This window comes from Columba livia, chromosome 3, assembly GCF_036013475.1.
Source record: "Columba livia isolate bColLiv1 breed racing homer chromosome 3, bColLiv1.pat.W.v2, whole genome shotgun sequence".
NCBI lineage: Eukaryota > Metazoa > Chordata > Aves > Columbiformes > Columbidae > Columba > Columba livia.
The window spans coordinates 24,252,013-24,272,719 of NC_088604.1; the positions used below are offsets into that span (position 1 = coordinate 24,252,013).

At 35.6% G+C, this 20,707-nt stretch overlaps 1 protein-coding gene across 2 annotated transcripts in view; it reads right to left on the reverse strand.

Moving 5' to 3' along the window:
- CSMD1 (CUB and Sushi multiple domains 1) overlaps positions 1-20,707 on the reverse strand; it is a 1,084,328-nt gene that overhangs the window by 859,005 nt on the left and 204,616 nt on the right. For both annotated transcript variants that reach the window (XM_065056058.1, XM_065056057.1), the window contains exon 2: positions 4,563-4,779. In XM_065056058.1, the coding sequence (XP_064912130.1) occupies positions 4,563-4,779 (217 nt within the window). The remainder of the gene's footprint in view (positions 1-4,562; positions 4,780-20,707) is intronic.

Below are 20,707 nucleotides of genomic sequence, written 5' to 3' on the forward strand. Positions count from 1 at the left end.
ATTACAAAGTCATCAGTCTGAGAGAACTGAAGATACTTTCCATTAAACATCATAGATGTCAAGCAGACATCATACCAGTGAATATAATTTTCTTATACTTGGCCAATACTGAAGTAACATTGAAACCTTATTCTGAGATTTCAGGAAAAGCAAAGATGTAAACTGAGCTCTTCAAAACCCAGATACATGTGCATCCACATCCACAATGACAACTTCTAATTTTCTGTGATTTTGTGGCTAAACTACTTGGGTAATGTTTACCCAAGGTGTTCTTTTTTGTAAAATAACTAATATAAAATCAAGAAATGTATAGGTGTTTGACTTAGTATGATCACTAGAATGATTTTTTCAAACTGAATAACTAATGATTTGTAATATATACATATGTAGTCACAAAGAACAAGGAATGCAAATGTCCACCTCTTAACTGAAATCAAAGATTTATTTTAAATGTCATGTGAAACACTAAAAAAGCTATTAATAAAGAGTAATCTTTCTCAGCAGGCTACTGTAAAGTATCTCTAAATACTGAGCAATGCTTCTCTGCTTTATTAGAAAGGTGTTTATATACCATTTTTTATTATTCTCTTAAGTCAAATTTCTTTTCATAAATCTGAAACAGTAAGATAACCTAACACATGCTAAAGTTTCTAGAAGTCTGGAATTAACATTTTACAGAGCCATACCCCAACTTTCCCCTTCCGAGTCCCTTACTAGTAATGCTTTTGATGGTGAAACCCTACAAACAAATACACAAAATTGCTGCTGTCACTTATACAGGTCCAGTTTGAAAAGTTCAGAATAGGCAAAGAAGCAACACCTGTAAATTCTCTGAAGATGTTCTATAGCTAGTTTCAGATGAAAAAAATAGAGATCTACCTTCACAAAGGACAAAGAAATTAAGCACAGCTACATTGTCATTATGGTGAGTGTCACATTCATTTTTTAAAGAAAAACATGCTGACTTAACTACATTACAAAAGCTTTAAGCAACTGATGCAGTATTTTGCAGTATAAATCCATGCATTGCTTTGACTTTTTAAATGAATCAAATATATTTTCTTTCAGAAATAATAGTTCCTTAACTGTGAAATAGATTTTCTTAGGTGGGAGATCAAACAATATTCCATGTTATTTTAATAGTTTACCACAATTTAGTATCAGCCTAAAACATGTAATTAATATGGCCTATAGTTCTTGGCGAAGTAGCTTGTTGTTAGAAAGCACACTCCTTATGTTACTTTCTATTTATTAAATTTTTCATTAAATATTTATAGCTTGTAGACTTGCCAACAAAATAAGTAAGCTTAAGATTTTGAATTAGGAAGCTACAATTTTTGAGAATAGGATTTTTTTCTTTTTATTGTGAAAACCAAATTGCCATATATGAGCTTGAACCTGACAGTATTATACACATAAGTTACCTTTCTTCCACTGCCTGCACTTTTTGCTGTTGCCAGAAACTATCTGTCAGTATTTAGCTGAGCAGGTCATAGTTCCTTTCTTTCCTAAAATAGGTATGTGATATAAAATGAATAATATTTTAGCCCTCTATTATAAATGATTCCTTCTTCCTAATACTTTAATAGGTGAAAAAGCCATGAAAAATCTGATTAAACATAAAAAGGGAAACTACAGTCATTGATAGCCATCTCTACTGGCAGGAACTCATTAATCAATTTGCCTAGTCACACAATAATAGTTTTCATTTTCTTACAGATGTACAAAATACTAGAATATCCTGATGAAATTTTTCAATAATCTTGTTCTACAAATTTGAACACTAAGTTTCTGTTACTTTGTGCAGTGTTCTAGTTAAGCCTCACCTGGAAAAGATGTATACTACACTCATGCATACACTGTTTTCTTGACAAAAGCACCAGCTCACACACACACACAGATTTTTACCAATTTTTGAACTGAGATATCTGTTTTGTTTATAATATATAATGAAATTAAATACCTAACTTTATGTTTGTTTATACAGTTAAGACTACAGTACCCTACAAAGCATTATCATAACAGGTGGCATTTGACATAAAATTTCACTTTTCCTCTTTTTTATATTTATATTTATATATATACATATACACACACACACATATAAAATCCTGTTTTGTGTTCTATGAATTTTACACTAATTAAAAAAAAACCAACAGCTGTAACAATAGTTTTGAGAACAACTCTTGATAGCAGACAAAATACCTATACAAAATGACAGAATGTTAGTTGGATTTTATCTAGAAAAATAAGAAGATGTTAAATAGCACTTTTTTAGCACCTTATATTTTGTTCACATTGTTCTTCCTGCTACTATCTGACTTCTCAGCCTTCTCATAACATAGCTTACAATAACCTATGATGGCTACCATGTGTAATTTGTTCTTTAAATCAGTATATGCTTTAATAATGCACTAACCAAAGAAGTTCATGTTCATCTTACAACCACGTTTTCCACTTCCTCCACACAAACAGGTTAAAATAATCTATTCTTTTCCCTTTTCATTCCAATATTTTTTATATATGTTTCTATATTCTTGGGTTTTACAATCAATATATAGTGAAAGTGTCCTGGTGTACATTTAGCATACAAAAGGTCCTTCAGGCGGCACAGTAAACTAGTTGAACATACTACTAATTTTTATCTAATTTTTCTTTAGCAGCTGAAAAATATTATACAAAATATGGGATGAATATTACTTTACGATAGCTTCTGAGTGCTATATAGTTAAACAGCTATTTTTAAGGAAAACTTCCAGGTTTTGCATGATGGCTAAAGAAATATGATTACTCAAAATCTAGTAGAGTATTTATATCTATGAAAAAACAAAACAAACAAAAAGCAAACAAACAAAAAAACCCCATGCACGACTATAGTTTTCCAATTTCTTCTGAACGAATTTACTTGAAATATGCAATTGTAGATGGGTACACCTGTGAATGTGCTTTGTGCAACAGTGGGCATGTCACAGGACATGACACATGTCAATAGATACTCATTATTCAAATTCTGCTTTTTTAACCTCTGCATGCTGCAAAGCCAACAAATGTTTTTTAACTTGTAACACCATTTATGAAGGTAACTAATTGGCAAATACAAGCAAGGATAAAGAAAATATTTGCCTCATTGTTGGAAGTTGGAAATTAAATCCTTGTTTTACTGAAAAAAGTGGCAATTACAATGACTTCCATGGGATCAAGATCATACTTAGGAATTTCTATGTTCTACACTCATATCCACAGAACAAAAGAGTTAGTGTTCTTCCTTGAAACAATTTTCTACTTACAGATTAGTGCAAAACATGCAGGCATATTAGCTATTGATAATAAAAACATTTGACTAAAAATGAAATATTAATCCTTGTATAAAGGTGATACCATTAAGTATAGTAAATGAAGCACACATACTGTGCAACTCAAGCATCAGTAGCTCAGTACTGTCTTCCATAGTTTTAAAAACTTTTTAAACTGAGTAAACAATCAATCAGAACTTTGTTCTTGTCAAAAATACGTGATGATACTCACTAAAATGCGGAACAAATTGGTGATGTTCCCACATTTGTTTTAGTAGTATAATATAAATCAGCAGCACGTAAAAGAGTAATCAGACAACAGAACTGACAGCAATGTTTTACAGTGCTCTAAAAATCTCATGCTTGAACAGAAAATGACAGAGCAGCACTGATAGCAATGTTTGCTTTCCAGCTCTGGAATCCAGACCCAGCAAATGACTGAGGAACTCAATTAGATGACTGCACCAAAATTTGAGGTTGTGAAAAGCTTCAAGGTCGAAAAACTTCCATAAAGACTCTTTGCAACCTCAGCCAGATTTGGACGTATAAGACACCCAGTTTCTGACCTTTAATGGTCCCTAACTGCTTAATATTTGTCTTTACTTAGAGATGGAGAAGAATTTCACTTTTGGCAAAGCTCAAATCATCTGCAAGGAACTTGAAGGATTTAATCTGGCAAACATTTCCAGAGGTTGCCCAACACCCACTAATGAGACTGTGCCTCTCACAAACTACTTTATGACCCACTTCTTCTGTGCTACATTTGATGGGAGACCCTTGGGCACTGTTCACACAAGCCGCATACCCATCCTCTGACTCAAATATTGTGGGCGTGGTATAAAAGTAACGTGGGATTTCAGTAAGAGTTCTTTCAAACACTGGGGACAGGTGCCTTTTGAAAGACTCTCTGGGCCAAATCTGGACCATTGGGGGACAGCTATATAAAAATAAGCTACTGTAACATGGATACTCCTGTGCTCAGAGCTTTTACTAAAGCTCACCTTGAACTGTGCAGATTTTAAGTACAACTGATGCTACTGGTAGACAACCTAGGGCCATAAAGATCTTTAACTTGGATAAATGTATTTTGCTGTGAGATCTTGGGACACTGCTATCCCCTTGGCTGGGGAAGAACTAAGGAAAGAAAATATAGTTGTAACATATTATCAGAATACCTATTCCAGAGAGAAAACGAGAGGTAAAGAAAGAGAGACAGAAAGAAAATAAAACAAACAATCAAACAAAAAAGACATCAAAAAGTTACCTTACCTCACTTTTAAATTGCCTTGCTGTGGCTGTCCATCGTAAATTGACAAAATATCAAAATCCTCCTCAAGGGCAAAAGTATGAAATGACAACTGTATCCTGTTACGTTCTCCTGTGATAATGATCCATGTGCAGTTGGCATAATTTGGATAACCATGAGGAAATCCAGGACTTTCTATAGTGCCATTTGGTCCCTGTACCAAGCCTCCACAGTTCTGACCTGGAAAAGAAGAAAAGAAAACGTATTTTGGTGATTTTCCCCTGCCCCAGTATATATTCTTACATGAGAAACTATATATAAACTTAATTTCATAATATTTTTTCTAGATTGAAAACACCACATAAAATTGCATTTATACTATTCTTCCCTCTGGAATCAAAACCTCCATCACTGGATTTTCTGAGACACCTACCATATTTTTATGCAATGAATCATTATTTGAGGTTATGTAGTATTAACAATGTACGACTTATCATCCAAATGCGAAATTAGCCTTGATGCCATAAATTCAACAGACTGACAGTTTTAATGTTAAAGAGTATTCAGAGCTTTCTGGTGAACGCCATTTACAAAGTTTTTATATTCATACTAAAGTATTAGAGTTTCTGCTGTTCTGAAACATACTTTCAGAGTAGAGAGCAAAATAGAGATGCACATTAATTGTATATCCTGTTGCAACAAACATTAAGATTTTTATACTTTGAAAACACAGCAAAGTTTCTGTGGTATAACATTTTTAGTGCCATATATACTGTGATCACCAAAACGATTATGTTTTTTAGGATTCTTAAAAAGTAACATTAATGGTTTACTCAGCAGGCATTTGTGTCTGGTTTGTACATCCTACAGACCTTGTGAGGGTATGGTAGCTCATTAATGGGAAGTCCTCAACAAGAAACCTTGATTTATAGTGCGCACTCTTGCTAATTTCCTACTTTATTTTGTTAATCCCACGTACAATAATTGTACTGACTCAGAGCTGGAGAGAAGCGTTAATGAGATATTTGAATAGAGAAAAATTTAAGGACATTCTGTGCACTGTAATGTTTGGATTATTACACACCTTTTAAGCACTTCAGAACAAGTATAATCCCAGCATTTTATTGTTATAGCTAAACTGAAAAAAATATTTCAGGCTACAATTTTATTTTTAACTTCCCAGCAGTAGGTATCTGAGACTGAATCCTTCAGAGTAGTGCTGTCAAATGCATGTGGGAAGTTTCTAAATCTTAATAAAATGGATTTAATAAAAAGGATTTGCTGCTAAAACTAAAGAACTAATAAGTAATGATTTTCTACTAAATTTCAAATATGACAAAAGCTCTAATGAACAGATTAAAAGGCTACAAGGATTCAGGAAGCCTTTAAAGGAGAAATCTTCCCTAGTATATCTACCAATTGATTCACATTACTTTAATAAAACATTTGTATTATTAAACATTCCTGAAGAAGAAATTATACCATGAATTTAGCAAGAAAGTTCCAGCTATGTTCACTGTAACTTGTGAGCATTCTTGCAGATGCATTGTATTGTATTCCTCATCCTACAGCCACAGGGGAAATGTCATCTAAGTGTCACAAGCAATTTAAAATAATTTAATTTCAACAGAAATAAAGTTTTGAAAACAGAAAAGGAAAATTATAGTGACATCCCACCACCCTAACACTCTAACAAGCTAATTCATGTCTCCAACATTCAGAAACTGTTTTTTGTAAATCAAATACCTAACCCCTGCAAGCCGTGCTGCACAGCAGCTTTCCTACCACTGTGGTGTGGAAGGGTTGCAAGTTTCCAGGACTATGCTATAGGAGCAGAAATTTGTAACACTGGTTATAAAGAACATAATACACCATATGTATTTGTATATGTACATGCAATATGTTAACTATATTTCTGACTTCCAGGGAGACAAACAAATTACCTCCCCAATCTCTTAGGAAACCCTATATCTGGCTTAAAGTAAAACTGAATATTACTGGGGTAGTGAGCCCTCCCACCCCCAAAATGGCAACAACTCAGCAGCTTCCTTACAGAAGCAACTGCTACCCACTTGCAGAAGTTTTTCTACTGTCAGTGATTGCTCCCGGCTTTATTCCAAAGTTCTTTGGTACTCCTTACTGTTAAATTCAAGTTATTGTGCATCATTCTTTTGGAAAATAAACAAACCCTAATGATATATAAAGCAGCCAACATTCTACCCCTATTTAACTTAAGCATTTCTTACTACACATAACCCCTTCTTTCTCCATTTTGCTTTTGTTCTCCTGTGTATGTATATCCCTTCAGTTCTGAAACTATTTATAAACATGCCTATTCACTTTGCACCCAAGAAACATGAGGCAAAGGAGAATCATAAAGGAAAATAATTACTGTGAAGTGCTATTTAGGTTTCCTCTAAATTTTATATGTGTATATATAAATATGTAGTTATTTACTTAGTGTTCAGTAAAAAACTCAAAAAAGCCTAGAAGAAACTGAATACACAGTTAATTCCTGGCAATCTCATGGGTGGACACTGACAGTTGTGAAGAGGATTTCTATTCTGAATTAAGCAATACCCAAAGAGACTTTAAGAGCTGTGCCAGTCCAGAAAACTGTCAGCCTTAGGTCTGTCACCACCCAGTTAAGACATGAAGCGTGTTTAGAGGGCAGTATTGGGAAATAAGGATTAGCTGCTATCTGTATAGTACCTGTGCTGTCAATACATGTAAGTCTTAAAACCTCCAGAATTGTCAAATGTTATACCTCTGCCAAGGAGTAAATTCAGCATCAAATCACTTAAGAGAGATTCAGTAGGAGGATATACTTGGAGAGCAGGAATGAAGAGACTTATGGGTGACAGATGGCAGCAAATTAGATAGGAGCTGGCAAAGCAATATACCCCCAAAAAAGCAGTTTCTAACTGCAGACACATCACAGACCAGTAAGAGGACACTGATGAGATTAACTAAGAATGATTTGTTTCTTATGGGTGCCTTAAGAGCAGAAATGGTCAACAAAGTCCACGAAATTCAGAAACAGAATAAGAACAATAAAAGAAACTGAACATACCAACAAGAAAATGTTAAAAAAAAATATTAATATCAGCAGAGTTTAAGTAGTTCTGCTGGGCTGAATGGAAGCACAGTAAAGAATGTAGGCTGAATACAACTGAATACACCCTAAAAGATCTGCCCGTACAATTCACTTTGTCAAATAAAAAAGCAATTGTTTTCATTTTTCACTAAATGTGAAGTCATTGATAGAGTACAATATCACTACACTGAACTATTTCAATATTAAAGGTGTATTAGACTGCCAAAATTTTATGCACATGACACCATGTAGTTGTTTATATGTACATAAACTATCCTGTTAGCATTCATTTTCTGTCATATGCTGTCTGTAAAAAGATATTTCAGGACACTTATTTTAATTTTATGATATAAACAGTGCAATTTAGCAAAAATTACACTCTCGACTTACAGCTGAAAATAATCTACACTGATTTTCCCTTATTTTAGGTTCTTTGCATATCCTGTACCAGCCCTACTTGCACCTGCTCAGGCGCGACATTTCTCAGTTGTGAACTGTGTGAGCTCACCAAGAAAACTTAAACCACTGCAATTTGCCTTAGACACTGAGGTCAAATGGGTGGTAGAATCACTAAGAGTTTAAGTCCTGCTTTGCTATAAGATTTTGAATAAAACTCACAAAATACAAACTTACAAAATATTTTCTGAAAATTGGACTTTTATGTTCCTGGGCCTTTATATTTATCATGATTGTGGTTATTCCCCCCTTGTTTACCAGTATCTAATAATAAGAACTGGCTAAGTACAATTCTTTTTTGAGTTTCAAATGTTTCTACAAGAAACAAGCAAAAAGACAACCACTTATATTCTTGTAATTCATAAGGTATTTATACCTATATACAGATATATGTATATGCATACATATACATATTTACAAAGAAAACAATTTTTGCAAGATAAATGTACTTTGAAAACACAACCTACAAAATGCACCAAAACTAACTATAGTAAAGCCAGTGATACTAAAGATAATTTGAACAATAATGATAACAAAAATGAAGTCACATTCTTGTTGTGACTCTGAGTAATATTTTCCATTCTGCAGCTGCAGAAAAACACAGTAGCTAGTAGTGAGGCTGAGAAGAGATGTCTACAAGATTGTATCTTCCTCATTGTTTAAAGTAGATTCTACTATGAATTACAGTTTTATTGGTAAGTTTGATAAGTAAATAAGAACAGCTGTGCTTGGCCAGATTAAAGGCTCATTCAGCTCTGCAAACCAAAGGAGATACCTAGGAAGGACTTTGCTAGAAAACTCCCCTCCACTTCAAGATCTGCATCTCAGGGATTTCGTAAAAGGAAGACATTCCTTTCATCTTTCTGTTTAACAGCCATTGAGAGATTTTTTTTCCATGAACTCAACCAGTCAACCTCTGAGTCTGTATTAACTTTTAGGATCTTCAGCGTATTGTATAAGGAATCCTAAAACATGAAAAACGCTTCTTTGTGTTTGTTCAGCAGATACCATCTGTTAGGTTCATTTGATTTCCCACTAAGTTTTTGCATATGATTCTTATTCATGCTTTTTATGCCATTTTCCATCTTATTGACCTTTATCATGTCCCAGCCTTGTTTTTTTTCCAAGTTCAAACGTTCTACTTTATATAGCTGTTCTTTGTACTAAAGCCATTTTATCACCTTTCTCTGAACCTTTTCCAGCTTTGCCCTTTGTGAGACAGGGATACCAGAACTTCTTGCAATATTGAAAAAGTATATACATCATTTACGCAGTGATACTTTTAATCCCTTTTCTGTTCTCCTACTAATTTGATCTGGTTTTTTGCTAAGGTAACCATTGTCTTGACATTGTTATAGGACCATGTATCATAATCAAGGTTCCTTTCTTCCAGAATAATAGTGAGGCTAGAGCCTGTCATGCTACAGAGAAAATTAGGATTTAACTATTTAACTTTTCCCCCCCCCGCCCTGTAGATATCCTACAGTTCATAACTATGTGCATCAGATCACATTCATCTTCTCTAATTTCATCAACTACTTCAACATCCCCTTATTTGGTCACATAAGGCCTTTTTTGTAGTTCTCCACAACTGGTCCTCATCTTTATTAACTCACAACTTCCTATCATCACAGTCACTTCACTGCTATTCCCTTTCGCAGATCATTCATGAGTGTACTGAGCAACACAGATGCCAGCAGAGAATTCTCTGGGATGCCACAATGACTCCCTCCATCGCAGAAATTGGCAATTTTCTCCTGTCCCTGAGGCATAACTGTTAGCCAAACTTTTAGCAGACTTTCTTATGCCCTGCATGATTTGTTTCCTTTACAGCCTTTACCGGGAAACCTTTTTCAAAGTCATTTGAATTCTGATCACCTTTATCCACATTCAGGCTGACCCACTCAGAGAACACCAATAGGTTTGAAAACCACGTAATTTAAAAATGAAGACTTGATTCTTCTTCAATATATCATATTTAACCATTTGTCAATCAATTATTGGCACATGCCAGCTCCTGCTGCTGACTGGCCGTGCTCTGCACCAGGCCTCTTGTTTCTTCCTCATGAGTATATCCTGTAGCCATCTTCTGACAATGTTACTTACTACATGATAAAATTGTTATTTCCTAAATTAACTTCAGTCAAGAACAGAAATATCAAATGGCCAGAGAGGCAAAAGCACTATTTTCTGAGGACTGTTTAGAACAGCATTTGATTACTTCAAGAGTCCTCCAAAATTAAATTATTAAGTAAACCTCACAACACCTTTAAAAGACACTTTCATCAAATCAGAAAGTACCAAGTTCTTTTTCATTTAGCTGTCTACTGAAGATGTTTTCAAAACTGCAAGCCACCATCTCTGCTGGCAAAACTGAAGTATGCCCCAGCCAGCAATGATAGTACAAAGATCTCACGAAGAAGTCACCTGCACTGTGTCAGCATCTGCTTGCTAAGTCCACCATCACCTTCCAACATCAGGGAGAACCGGTGCCACATAGCTTCGAACTACAGATATTTAGGCATGTTCAAGACAGTCCCAGCTCAATGTGAAATGAGAACAGTGTAAATTTACTCATGATGTAATCTTTCTGCAAGATGTGAGCAAAAATAGTTAATTTCAAGAGAATTAGTGAGAAATTGTTTAAAACTTATTTGATTTGAAATAATTAGTAATGATCTGTTAGGTTACATGATAAAAAGCTCATCTGTGCACCCACAATGGAGCACGGAGAGACAATGTCAGATGGCAAATCCCAAGCATCACCCTGCCCCAGTTCCACCCAGGCCCATCCCAGGAGCCATCAGCCCACGGCAGGACCATCTCCATATGCCCAAAGGAGCACAAGTGGCTCCAGGGCAGGTGGGAACCCAAAGTAAAGACTTAGAGGAAGGGACATCCTTGTCTGGGGCCTCTCGGGACTGTCTCAGGAGAGGCTCCACCCCAGCGTACCATGATGCGCTAAGAGGAGCAGCTCCAGATCACCTTCCAGACTGAGCATGGGACATGTCATGTGGTGCCAGGCAAGAGCATTTTAGGATTGCACAAGATTTATTATGGGATGCTTAGGGAAGAAACCAGAGGTGGGGAAGGTGATGTATTTAGATGATTTTGGAGGGAACAACTGTGAAAAAATAGAGGTCTGAGGGGACAAACAGAGCTGGTTGTGTTTAGATAGTGGCCCCATGGAGGTTGTAGAGCCCCATGGGTGGGTGGTACCAGCTTGGGGTGAGTGTGGGTTGGGGTGCCAGCAGTTGGGCTCGACCATGGGCTAGAGGGCATGTGTGCCTGGGTGCCAGTGACTGGGGAGACTCCCTTGAGTGACACCAAGTGACAGCCCCAGGTGGGACCAGGGCCAGACCTTATCTGGCTGTGTGCAGCACCGGGAGCCAGCACAGGTGCGTGAGGGAATGTGTGAGTGCTGGCTGTGGTCTGTCCAGATAAGCTAGAGAGCAGGTGACATGGAGGGGAAACCAGGAAGGTTTCTCCAAGGAAAAGATCACAGGAGGTGGCTACTGGGAACAAGGGAAGTTGTGGTCAGCTCTGTGTGTGTGTGTGTGTGTGTGTGTATGTGGGTGGACCTCCAACCTCCTCAGCCAGAGAGAGGAAACAGGATGAGGCTGCTGGTGCTGCCTGAGTTCATACAAGTGCTGTGTGTCTACCTCTGTTAATCTATGTGGCTGGACATAGGTATACACATGTATGTAGTGTATACATTTGCTCTGTGTGCGCCTACTGAGAAAAGCTGCCCAGCCTTGCCCCTTCCTGCATCTGGGGCAGAGAGATGGGGCAGCTTTGCCTCTGCTGGCTGCTGGATTCAACCCTTCCTATCACAGCTAATTGCCTCCGAATCATTAAATATTCTGTAGCTTGGCAGCTGAAGCTAAAACTAAAGAAAAAATGGCAGCTAAATTTCAGAATTTAGATTTATTTCCTTTAGATACCAATCCATTCAAAACCTGCATTTTTTCTCTGTGACAAGTCTAGGACTTTCCCTAGATCCACTTCTCATGAGATGAGCAGTTGGCAAATGCTAGAATGCATGTAATAACCTTAAATTCTGATGTAGGCCTTCACAAAGTGACTGCAACTTCATCAGTCTATAAAACGTTTTAAATTGAGACCTTACTTCTAGCTGCAGGATATATATTCACTGATTGTGTTGATGAAACAGGAAAGCTAGTGTTTTTAAAGTCTCAGATTAGTACTCTGAGAGTCAGGCAATAGCTTTGTGTGCAATTTTGTATGCATATTTAAGCCTTTATTCAGCACCCAACTGAAATGAAATTGTCCTGAAGGTTAAGGATTAATATTACTATTCGGCAAGAAGTTCTGAATCTAATCCTGCTATAATAGTAGCTTTGCTGTGTACCAGAGCAAAACATCTTAATTGCTGGCATGAGGAATTTTTTTCTTTATTTTAATGAAGTTCTCAATGCTGAAATGCATATTATACATCAGTTCGATTACACTGCCATTACAAATTGAGAAAAAGATATTTCACGTTCCCTTTTTAATATTGGAATGTCCAAAACCACCAATAAATCAGTATTCACACAAGTTAATAGGGAAATTAAATGCAGCAAAATATTTCTTTCCAGTAAAACATTTGTTTTAAACAGCTTTAAACACTTTTCTATAAAAATCCAGTCTGCAACACCATCAATTCAGTGTCACTTGCTAGTAAAGACAAAAAACAAAAACAAAAACATAATTGCTCTCACAAGGCTACAGCTTGACAGTACTTCCTTCTGAAAAAGCAATAAGTTCTTAGCTAAAAGCAAGTAAATTATGTGAAGTTGTTTTATCCCCTTTCCTTCAATAATAATTATATTAGCCTGGTAAAAAGTTCTCTGAATTTTTGTTCTTCCTTTGCATTTACTCCAATTATTTTTAAGAATCATAAAAATGAAGAAAAGAAAATGCACCAAAGCAAGAGGAAAACAGTGCAAGTTGTATACCAGATTTGAAATACATAGAAAGTGGTGATGAAAAAAGTTATTCTACAGGGGGTAGGATTCTATATTGTAAAATATTGAGCTAAAGACAGAGTTAGTGTCCTTTAAACCTAGACTATTCTTCATAGATGCAAACTCATTCTGCAGATGGCGATCACTGAGGACAGGGTGGATTTTATTTGTTTACCTTTATAAAATGAAGTGGAATAAATTGAGGCTTTAGATAAACATGACTATTATTGTTACAGTTGCTTAGCAACAGCTAGTAGAATGAGAGAGTATGGTATAGCTCAGGTAAATAAAAGGAAATTGCTGATTTCATTGTTTGTGAAATACTGAGACAATAATCCAGATTCTCTTCTGAGCTTCAGTGGAATAGGAACAACTCAATTGTAGGCAAGCTACTCTGAGAAGTGGACTTCTCTGACAGACTCCTGCAATATACAGTATAACTGTCTGCACCAAATCTGTTCACTTCGGTATTGTCACTTTGACTTTCATTTTTTATTGATGCCATTCTCCCAGACCACTCCACTGACAGCCTTGGTCACATATCAGGATCTTAAAGCAGGTTTTTTTTTTTATTATCATCTTTGTCACTGGACATCTATATCATGAGGCTGAGCAGTGTAATGCAGTTCAAGTAGTTTGGTTTTATACTATTACTAAAAGAGTATATTGTCAAAAAGCCCAGTTCTGAAAGCTGGGAAAAATCCATTTGACTCATTGTAACTGCTCCATGAGTGTCGTCTATGTTAACTGCCTTTTCTTCTCTGACAGTTATTGCTTTGTGCATGACTTTGGTTATCCAACAGGCTTTCTAGCATTTTTTTGCCTGTGTCTGACCACAGAATCAGTCCAGTAAAAAAGTTTCACATTTGTTCCTCTCTGCTACTTTAATTCATGATTTCTTTGCATTTTAAACAGAAACTTTTAGTTCAGTGTGCTTTAATTACCAGTGCAGAGTCAACTAACATCAATGGAGGACAAATACTATCTCCCAAATTAGATTGCTAAGTCATCATTCCAGGAAAGAAAATGACTGACAATAAGTTCTTCAATAGCTATTACAGAAGTTTCATTTTCAAAGATGGAAGACTTACTTTTAGAATTAAATTTAGAAAGATCAGATTATATTGCATTAGATTTTAGTGTTGAAACAATCACCTTTACTAATACAAATGCATTTTGCAGGAAGAATTTAGGTTTCACATAAAAAGAAAATGCTATTTGATGGGTCTACAGCAAGAAATCATGAAACATTCCTCTTGACAGGTATATTATTTCCATACACATAATTGTGTTTCTTATTTAAATTCATATTTTATATAAGTCAAAACATGGGCACTGCTGCCCATATAAGAAGAATTTTCCTATGAAACATTAACAATATAACTTAGGAAACAATGTTACATGTCAAAGTTAAAAATAATCAAAATATAGGTAGCATAACAACAAATGCATGTGTAAAATATGGATTTCATTGCACATTTGATATTAATAAATTTATACAGAAATTTATACAGAAAAAAACATATGCAATCTACAATATTCATTAACATTACTAGGGTGGGAATGACGCAACAGATGCATATTCCCTGGAGATTATAAATTCAAAGAGACATTCATGACTGGAACTGAAATTGCATGTTCTAATAATCTTAACCACAGGAAATTTAGTTCCCTGTGTTTTGTATCTCATTGACAAGTTTGCACAACATTAAAGTAATTACTGATTTTAATGGAGCAATGGGATGGAGTGGAGGGTTATGTAGTTCCCGTGCCTGAGTCATTATGTCAGTAGCTGACATTTATGCACGGCAAAATTTAGAAAAGAGTAGCTAACCACCATCTTGCAGCACCAGTAACAAACACAGTTGCGTGAGTAACCATGGGTGTGATTTAGTATTGTTCCGAATCCTTTGGCCTTGTCTACACCATTCCAAGCCTGTGCCAAATTGCTGCCAGTCTGATTTGCTGCCCACTGTTCATACCAGAGTAAATGGCTAAAGAATGAGATATTTCTCTGTATCTACATAGGATCAAGTTTTATTTCTCTAAATACAATGTTTCAGTGTTATGCTTTCCATTGTATGTACCTCAACCAATTATTTAGATCTATAAATAATGGCAAGAAATGTTGTGAACTGTGACAAAAATGCAATTAACATTTCCTTTAAGGCACAGCTGATTAGAATAATACTTTATAAATACTCTATATAGCATAACTATTTACTAATTAAACTCATTTAGCCCATGCACGCAATTCAGATATGTTACAGAAACAGAAGTTTGAACAATTAATTGAATTCAAATAATTTAAGAAACTTAGATGACAGTGCAAACTGGAACTCTAAAACATGCAAGTGGATATTTATAATATTACATACTTAGAGAAATGCTTTGTCCTAACAGTGCAACACTACATGAGATACTGTACTTGTCAGACCTGGTTTTGCCTAAACTACACAATTGTTTCTTATAGAATTACGGTGGATGTTGTTTTAAACTTACCAAATTGAAAAAATACCCAAATATTCAATTACTTATGTGAGGTAAAGCACATGAAATTGCAGAAACTTCAGTCTCCTTCAGACTTTTTCATCCAGCCTCTGTCCTCACATACTGTCTGTACATCACAACACACAAGCACTATCTCATGGTCTAGGTCTGAACTGGATTGCCCAATGAGATTTTTGATCCTTGATTAAGGCATATGTGAAATAGAATAGATCTACCTTTTGAGGGATTATTACAAGCAATACCCGGTTATGTTCATTTTACATGAAATATACTGTACAAAACAAAACAGCCATCTGCATCACTGACTCATCCTCAGGAGCCTGTGTGACTGACAGGAAACAGAGAGCCAGAAGAAGCACAGCGAGTGGATGCTATTCCTGTTGGCAGTGCTAAAGCTGGTTGTGCCAGGGTGGGTGAAATGTAGGCTGATCTGCTATGTCAGTGCTAGGTCTGTGATGTAGAATCGCCCTCAGACCTGCGAGCTGTTCTGATGTTCACAGTCACTGCTTCCACAAAAAGACACGGAGACAGGCTTCTCTAAGACATTTTTAATTTACTACTCCCAGGATATATCCTTATGGCTCTTCTACCATGAGTATTCTAATGCAAAATAATTTTCTGGACAAGGTACAAATACAACATTGTCTGTTTTTTCCCTAGATCAAAAGTAAAAGCTTTGGTATTTATGATAATCAAGGGATCTAATTTTAATTAAAATAGCTGAGGTATGGGGGTAGCGGCTCATGGAAGTGGCTGATCCTGATACCCTGGCTTTTCTGAACAATAACAAAATCTATCTGACCATTGAAGTGTCCTGGAGTGTTACCATACTCCTGTTGAAGTCAATGACAAGAATTCTATAGATTTCAGAGAGAGGAGGATCAACTTTGTACATGCAGGCTCAGATTCATTACATGTCTGGCTTGCTTTCAGAAGGAGACAAAATCTGAGAGGGAAATGATTGGCATGGTTCAATAGAAGTGGACATGCCTTTGGGAGACTGCACATGGCCATCAATAAGAGCAGGGTAAGACTGTAAAATGTTAGCTTTCACTCATGTTTCATCAGACTGCACTATGTCATGCTGTCTTACATCTCATCTGACAGGCACATTTCTGTTGTAAAACACAAAAAGACAGAGAAAACAGCAGTGATTCAAAACCAAATAGTTTATTTTAGTTGAGGTGACTAGTCAATTAGCAGTTATGATAAAAAAAGCTTTAACTAGTTCAAAATTATCCTTGTCCCTAAGAGTAAAAAAACTTGCCACTCCACACTTTTTATACAACCAACTATAAATTATTAATTCAATCCACATTGTACTAGTTATTGGACTACAGCTGCATGACTTACTCTTGCAATTCTCAAAGCACTCACCTTTAAAACGCCTTACCAGACCTGACTCCCAGTTTATCTTGCTATCTATAACTTTATTCAGGGAGGAACATGATCATATACATATGAAAAACACTGAACATACGGCTCTTGTGGCAGAAATTGTAAAACTGAGTTTTCCACAGTGGCTTGCTGGACAAACAAATCCTGTTTCATGTTTCAACTTTAGCATGGTAACTATAATATCTTTGTGTCATTGTAACCTATACTTGACAAAGCTATATAATTCATGGTATCATTGTCAGCTGGAGTCATCCCGTCCATAGAAAAAATGTTCTTAGAATGTAACAGAAAAATGCCAAATATTAGCATATTTTGAAAATAAATTTAATGTTCACTGCACTGTATAGTTTATAATCACAATCTGGTAATGAATTACCACACTCATTATAAATTAAATTATTAAAAATTTAAGTAAATAATGTTTGTGATTCTTGCCATTTGACATAACAGATATTTTTCCATGTTTGCATTTATGAAGTGTTAATTCTGTAGGCTACTAAAACAACTAGAACCAGGAAAGAGAACATCAAATGTCACATACAAAAGTATAACCACATTATAATCACAGCATTTGGAGAATATGAAACACTCCCATATGCACTTCCCATATCTCCTCTTGGTGCTATTTCTAAAAGAAAATGACACCAAGAAAACAAGTTTATTACTAAATTTATTTGATTTATCTCAGCATGGCCTTCTTCAAACCAACTGTCTTCGTGTCACACTTTGTGGATTTTCAGTTGATATAAGCTGGCATGTCTTCACTAGTTATGTCACATCAGATCAACCATAACACTAGTTGAATTTCCTTATACTATTTGATTATCCACCTTTCTTCCTTCCTTCCTTCCTTCCTTCCTTCCTTCCCTTCTTCCTTTTGTCTTTACTTTCTTCTTCTGTCCTTATTTGCTAAAGGCATTTCACTATTGCTCTTGAATCTGATCTTAATTATACTATGTTAATTACTTTGATATTTCTATGTTTCTAAGGCAAAACACTGTATACGTAATTAGTAATCAAAGAAAGTGCAGGGAAAAGGTTAGACTGTTTACTGTATTTGTTAAAGCTTTTTCCAGACTCTTTGACTGTTTAGTTGTTTGATGGATGCAACAGATCTTGAATTTCAGCTGCCATTTCACTTGCTTTTTTTTTACAGAAAGGCTACATGACAAGCTACAGAAAGACTTGGTGATGCTGACAAATTCCATATCGACACAGGCATGGTAACCCCATGCCCAAGGAAAGCCCAATTTTGCACACAGAGCAATGGGCTCTTAGGTACCTGTTAGGACTCGAAAACTGTCATGGAGCAACTGGAGTTTTGAAGTAATGAGTTCAAAAAACATGAGTCAAAAAAAAACCAAAGTGAACAGAATGTTTAAAATTATTAAAGTTGAAGCAAACAAGCAGGAAGTGTCATTAGGCCCTACATATGCTTGCTGTCTAAACTGAGTTCTGCATGCAAGTTCAAACCCACAATCTTATCAGACAATGTGTGGATAAGAACTACAAGGATGGTTGAAGGTATGAAACATCTTCCATACAGGGAGACTAAACAGACTCAGATTTTTCTAGTCTGCAAAACAGATTGCTGAGGAGGAAAGTGGGAGAGGTTCAGAGCATCACAAGGGTAAGAAAAATTCACCTTCTGTTTTGTTTCTCTTTCCTCTGTTTTCATTACTCAAAACTCTCCTTTTGCTGATAAGTTCAAAAACAAAAGAGATACATTTTCACCTAGTGAATAACTAAACAGTGAAACTCATTTCAACAAGAAAGCAATTAGACTGTAGCAAAATATAAATTAATAAATGAAAAGAAGTCAACCAGAGCATTTTAAAAGGAAAGATACAAGATCTGTCTCAGAAAGTCTCCCAGGTACACACATGTAGAAGCAAGAAGGTGTATCTTGGAAAGTCCGATTGTACTCTTACAGTTTTTTCTAGGCATCTGCTTTTAGCCAGTGATGTAGATGAGATACCAAACTTGACAAATTTTGGTCAGATCAAGTATGCTCTTCCCGTGATTCCCCTGGAGATATCACTGAAGAGGGAATATCACATAGTGCTATCAAAGCATCTAAGGTTATTCAAGTCAGATTTTGAATAACATCAAACGAACAGGTTTTATGCTTTAAAAATTTTGTTTTCTTCTTCACTGAAAAGCATTAACAAGTTGCACATTATTATGGAAAATATCAACCATTGCTAACCTTTGGTTATTATTGCCTTCATGGAAAATATTTACAGAAATAACATACATTGGTTTCCCTTTCTTTGTTAGACCTTTCTTTGTCTTTTTTTGACAGCTCAGAAAAGTATTATTTCTAGCCAGGCTGATCAACAGTTATAGTAGCTGATCAATATTGATAGTGATAGCAGTTATCACTGAATGTCTTGAACTGCACATTTATAATAAAGACAATTTTCAAACTTCCCATGAAACATTCACACTATGTGAGCTTTGAGAGAGCTAATATTTGCATAAGATATTTTTACTATTGCTTATCCCAACAGGAAGTAAGTGAAAGGACTACATGCACATGAATTAGATTGCCACCATTAGACTATACTAAGTAGTAATTTATTGTGAATAAACCCTTTCTGTTCAGTAAGAAATAATAGTTTCTAAAAATACAACAGTCTGTTCCTTGATTTGCATGGACCCTGTTCACTAAACAACATCTATTCATTTGCAACAGGATGCCTAATTTGTGCTGACTCTTCCAAACACGTCATTTTATTACACTTACAGACAAAATTAATTGTAGAATAACCTTGGAAACTTCATTTTGGCATTCACATAAGAATTCTGTAACTCCCTTAGTGGACTAGCTGGACTATCAGTAAGTTGCAGAAGGTCACAAAAAGGTTTAGTAAAACACCACAATAACTTTTCTGAAGGTCTTCCCAAAAAGACAAAATGTTATGAATAACAGGGAGAGAACACATTTTTCTTATAAAGGAATGAATTTTAGTAGTACAGGTCAGCTCTTCAATTAGTCAATTAAGACAGAGAAAGTTATTAAATAATTGGGTAACAGCCAAATGCACAGTGGGAGAAGGTGTCTGAAACCTTGAAATATTCAGTTTGCATGGCTGGAAGATATTCCTTGAAGCAAAGCTTACATGAGACTGCTGTTTTCACATGTAACCTTCTTGAACATATTTACTTTTCACAAAGAAATTATTGACAAAGTTCTTGTATAAAACTGGTTTTGAATCATAAAACATAGGCTTTTCTTAAGCTGTATAGAAGATGGGTTGTCAGAACTGTGAAACCAATGTATGCCCAGAGGAGAGACAGGAGTTTCCCTCTTACAAAGAAAAAAACATTTGCAGAGAACAGCAAACAAGAGCAGATGGGCACTTCAAGCAGATGCTTCATTTCCTAATAGTAAGAGTTTCCATAGTATCTATGCAATTAAGAAGCTTGGCTGAGACAGTATTTCTAAAATAAGCAGGCAGGTGATGGCAATATATTCATCCAGGTGTATCTTATATATATGAGATGATAATCTGTGTGTTACTTGTAAAAAATTGATAAGATTTCAGACTGAAAATAAAAATAAATTAATAAATATAACGTGTTGAGTTTCTTTAGTTTGAGTACTTTTAATGTTTCAAGTGAGAAGGTCTTGATTTCCTCTCCAGGATAACAGTTCTTACTAACCTGCCTGGTGAATTTTTCTACTAACATAGAGATATTTTTTTGTTCCTCCTTGTTTAGCATTAAAACC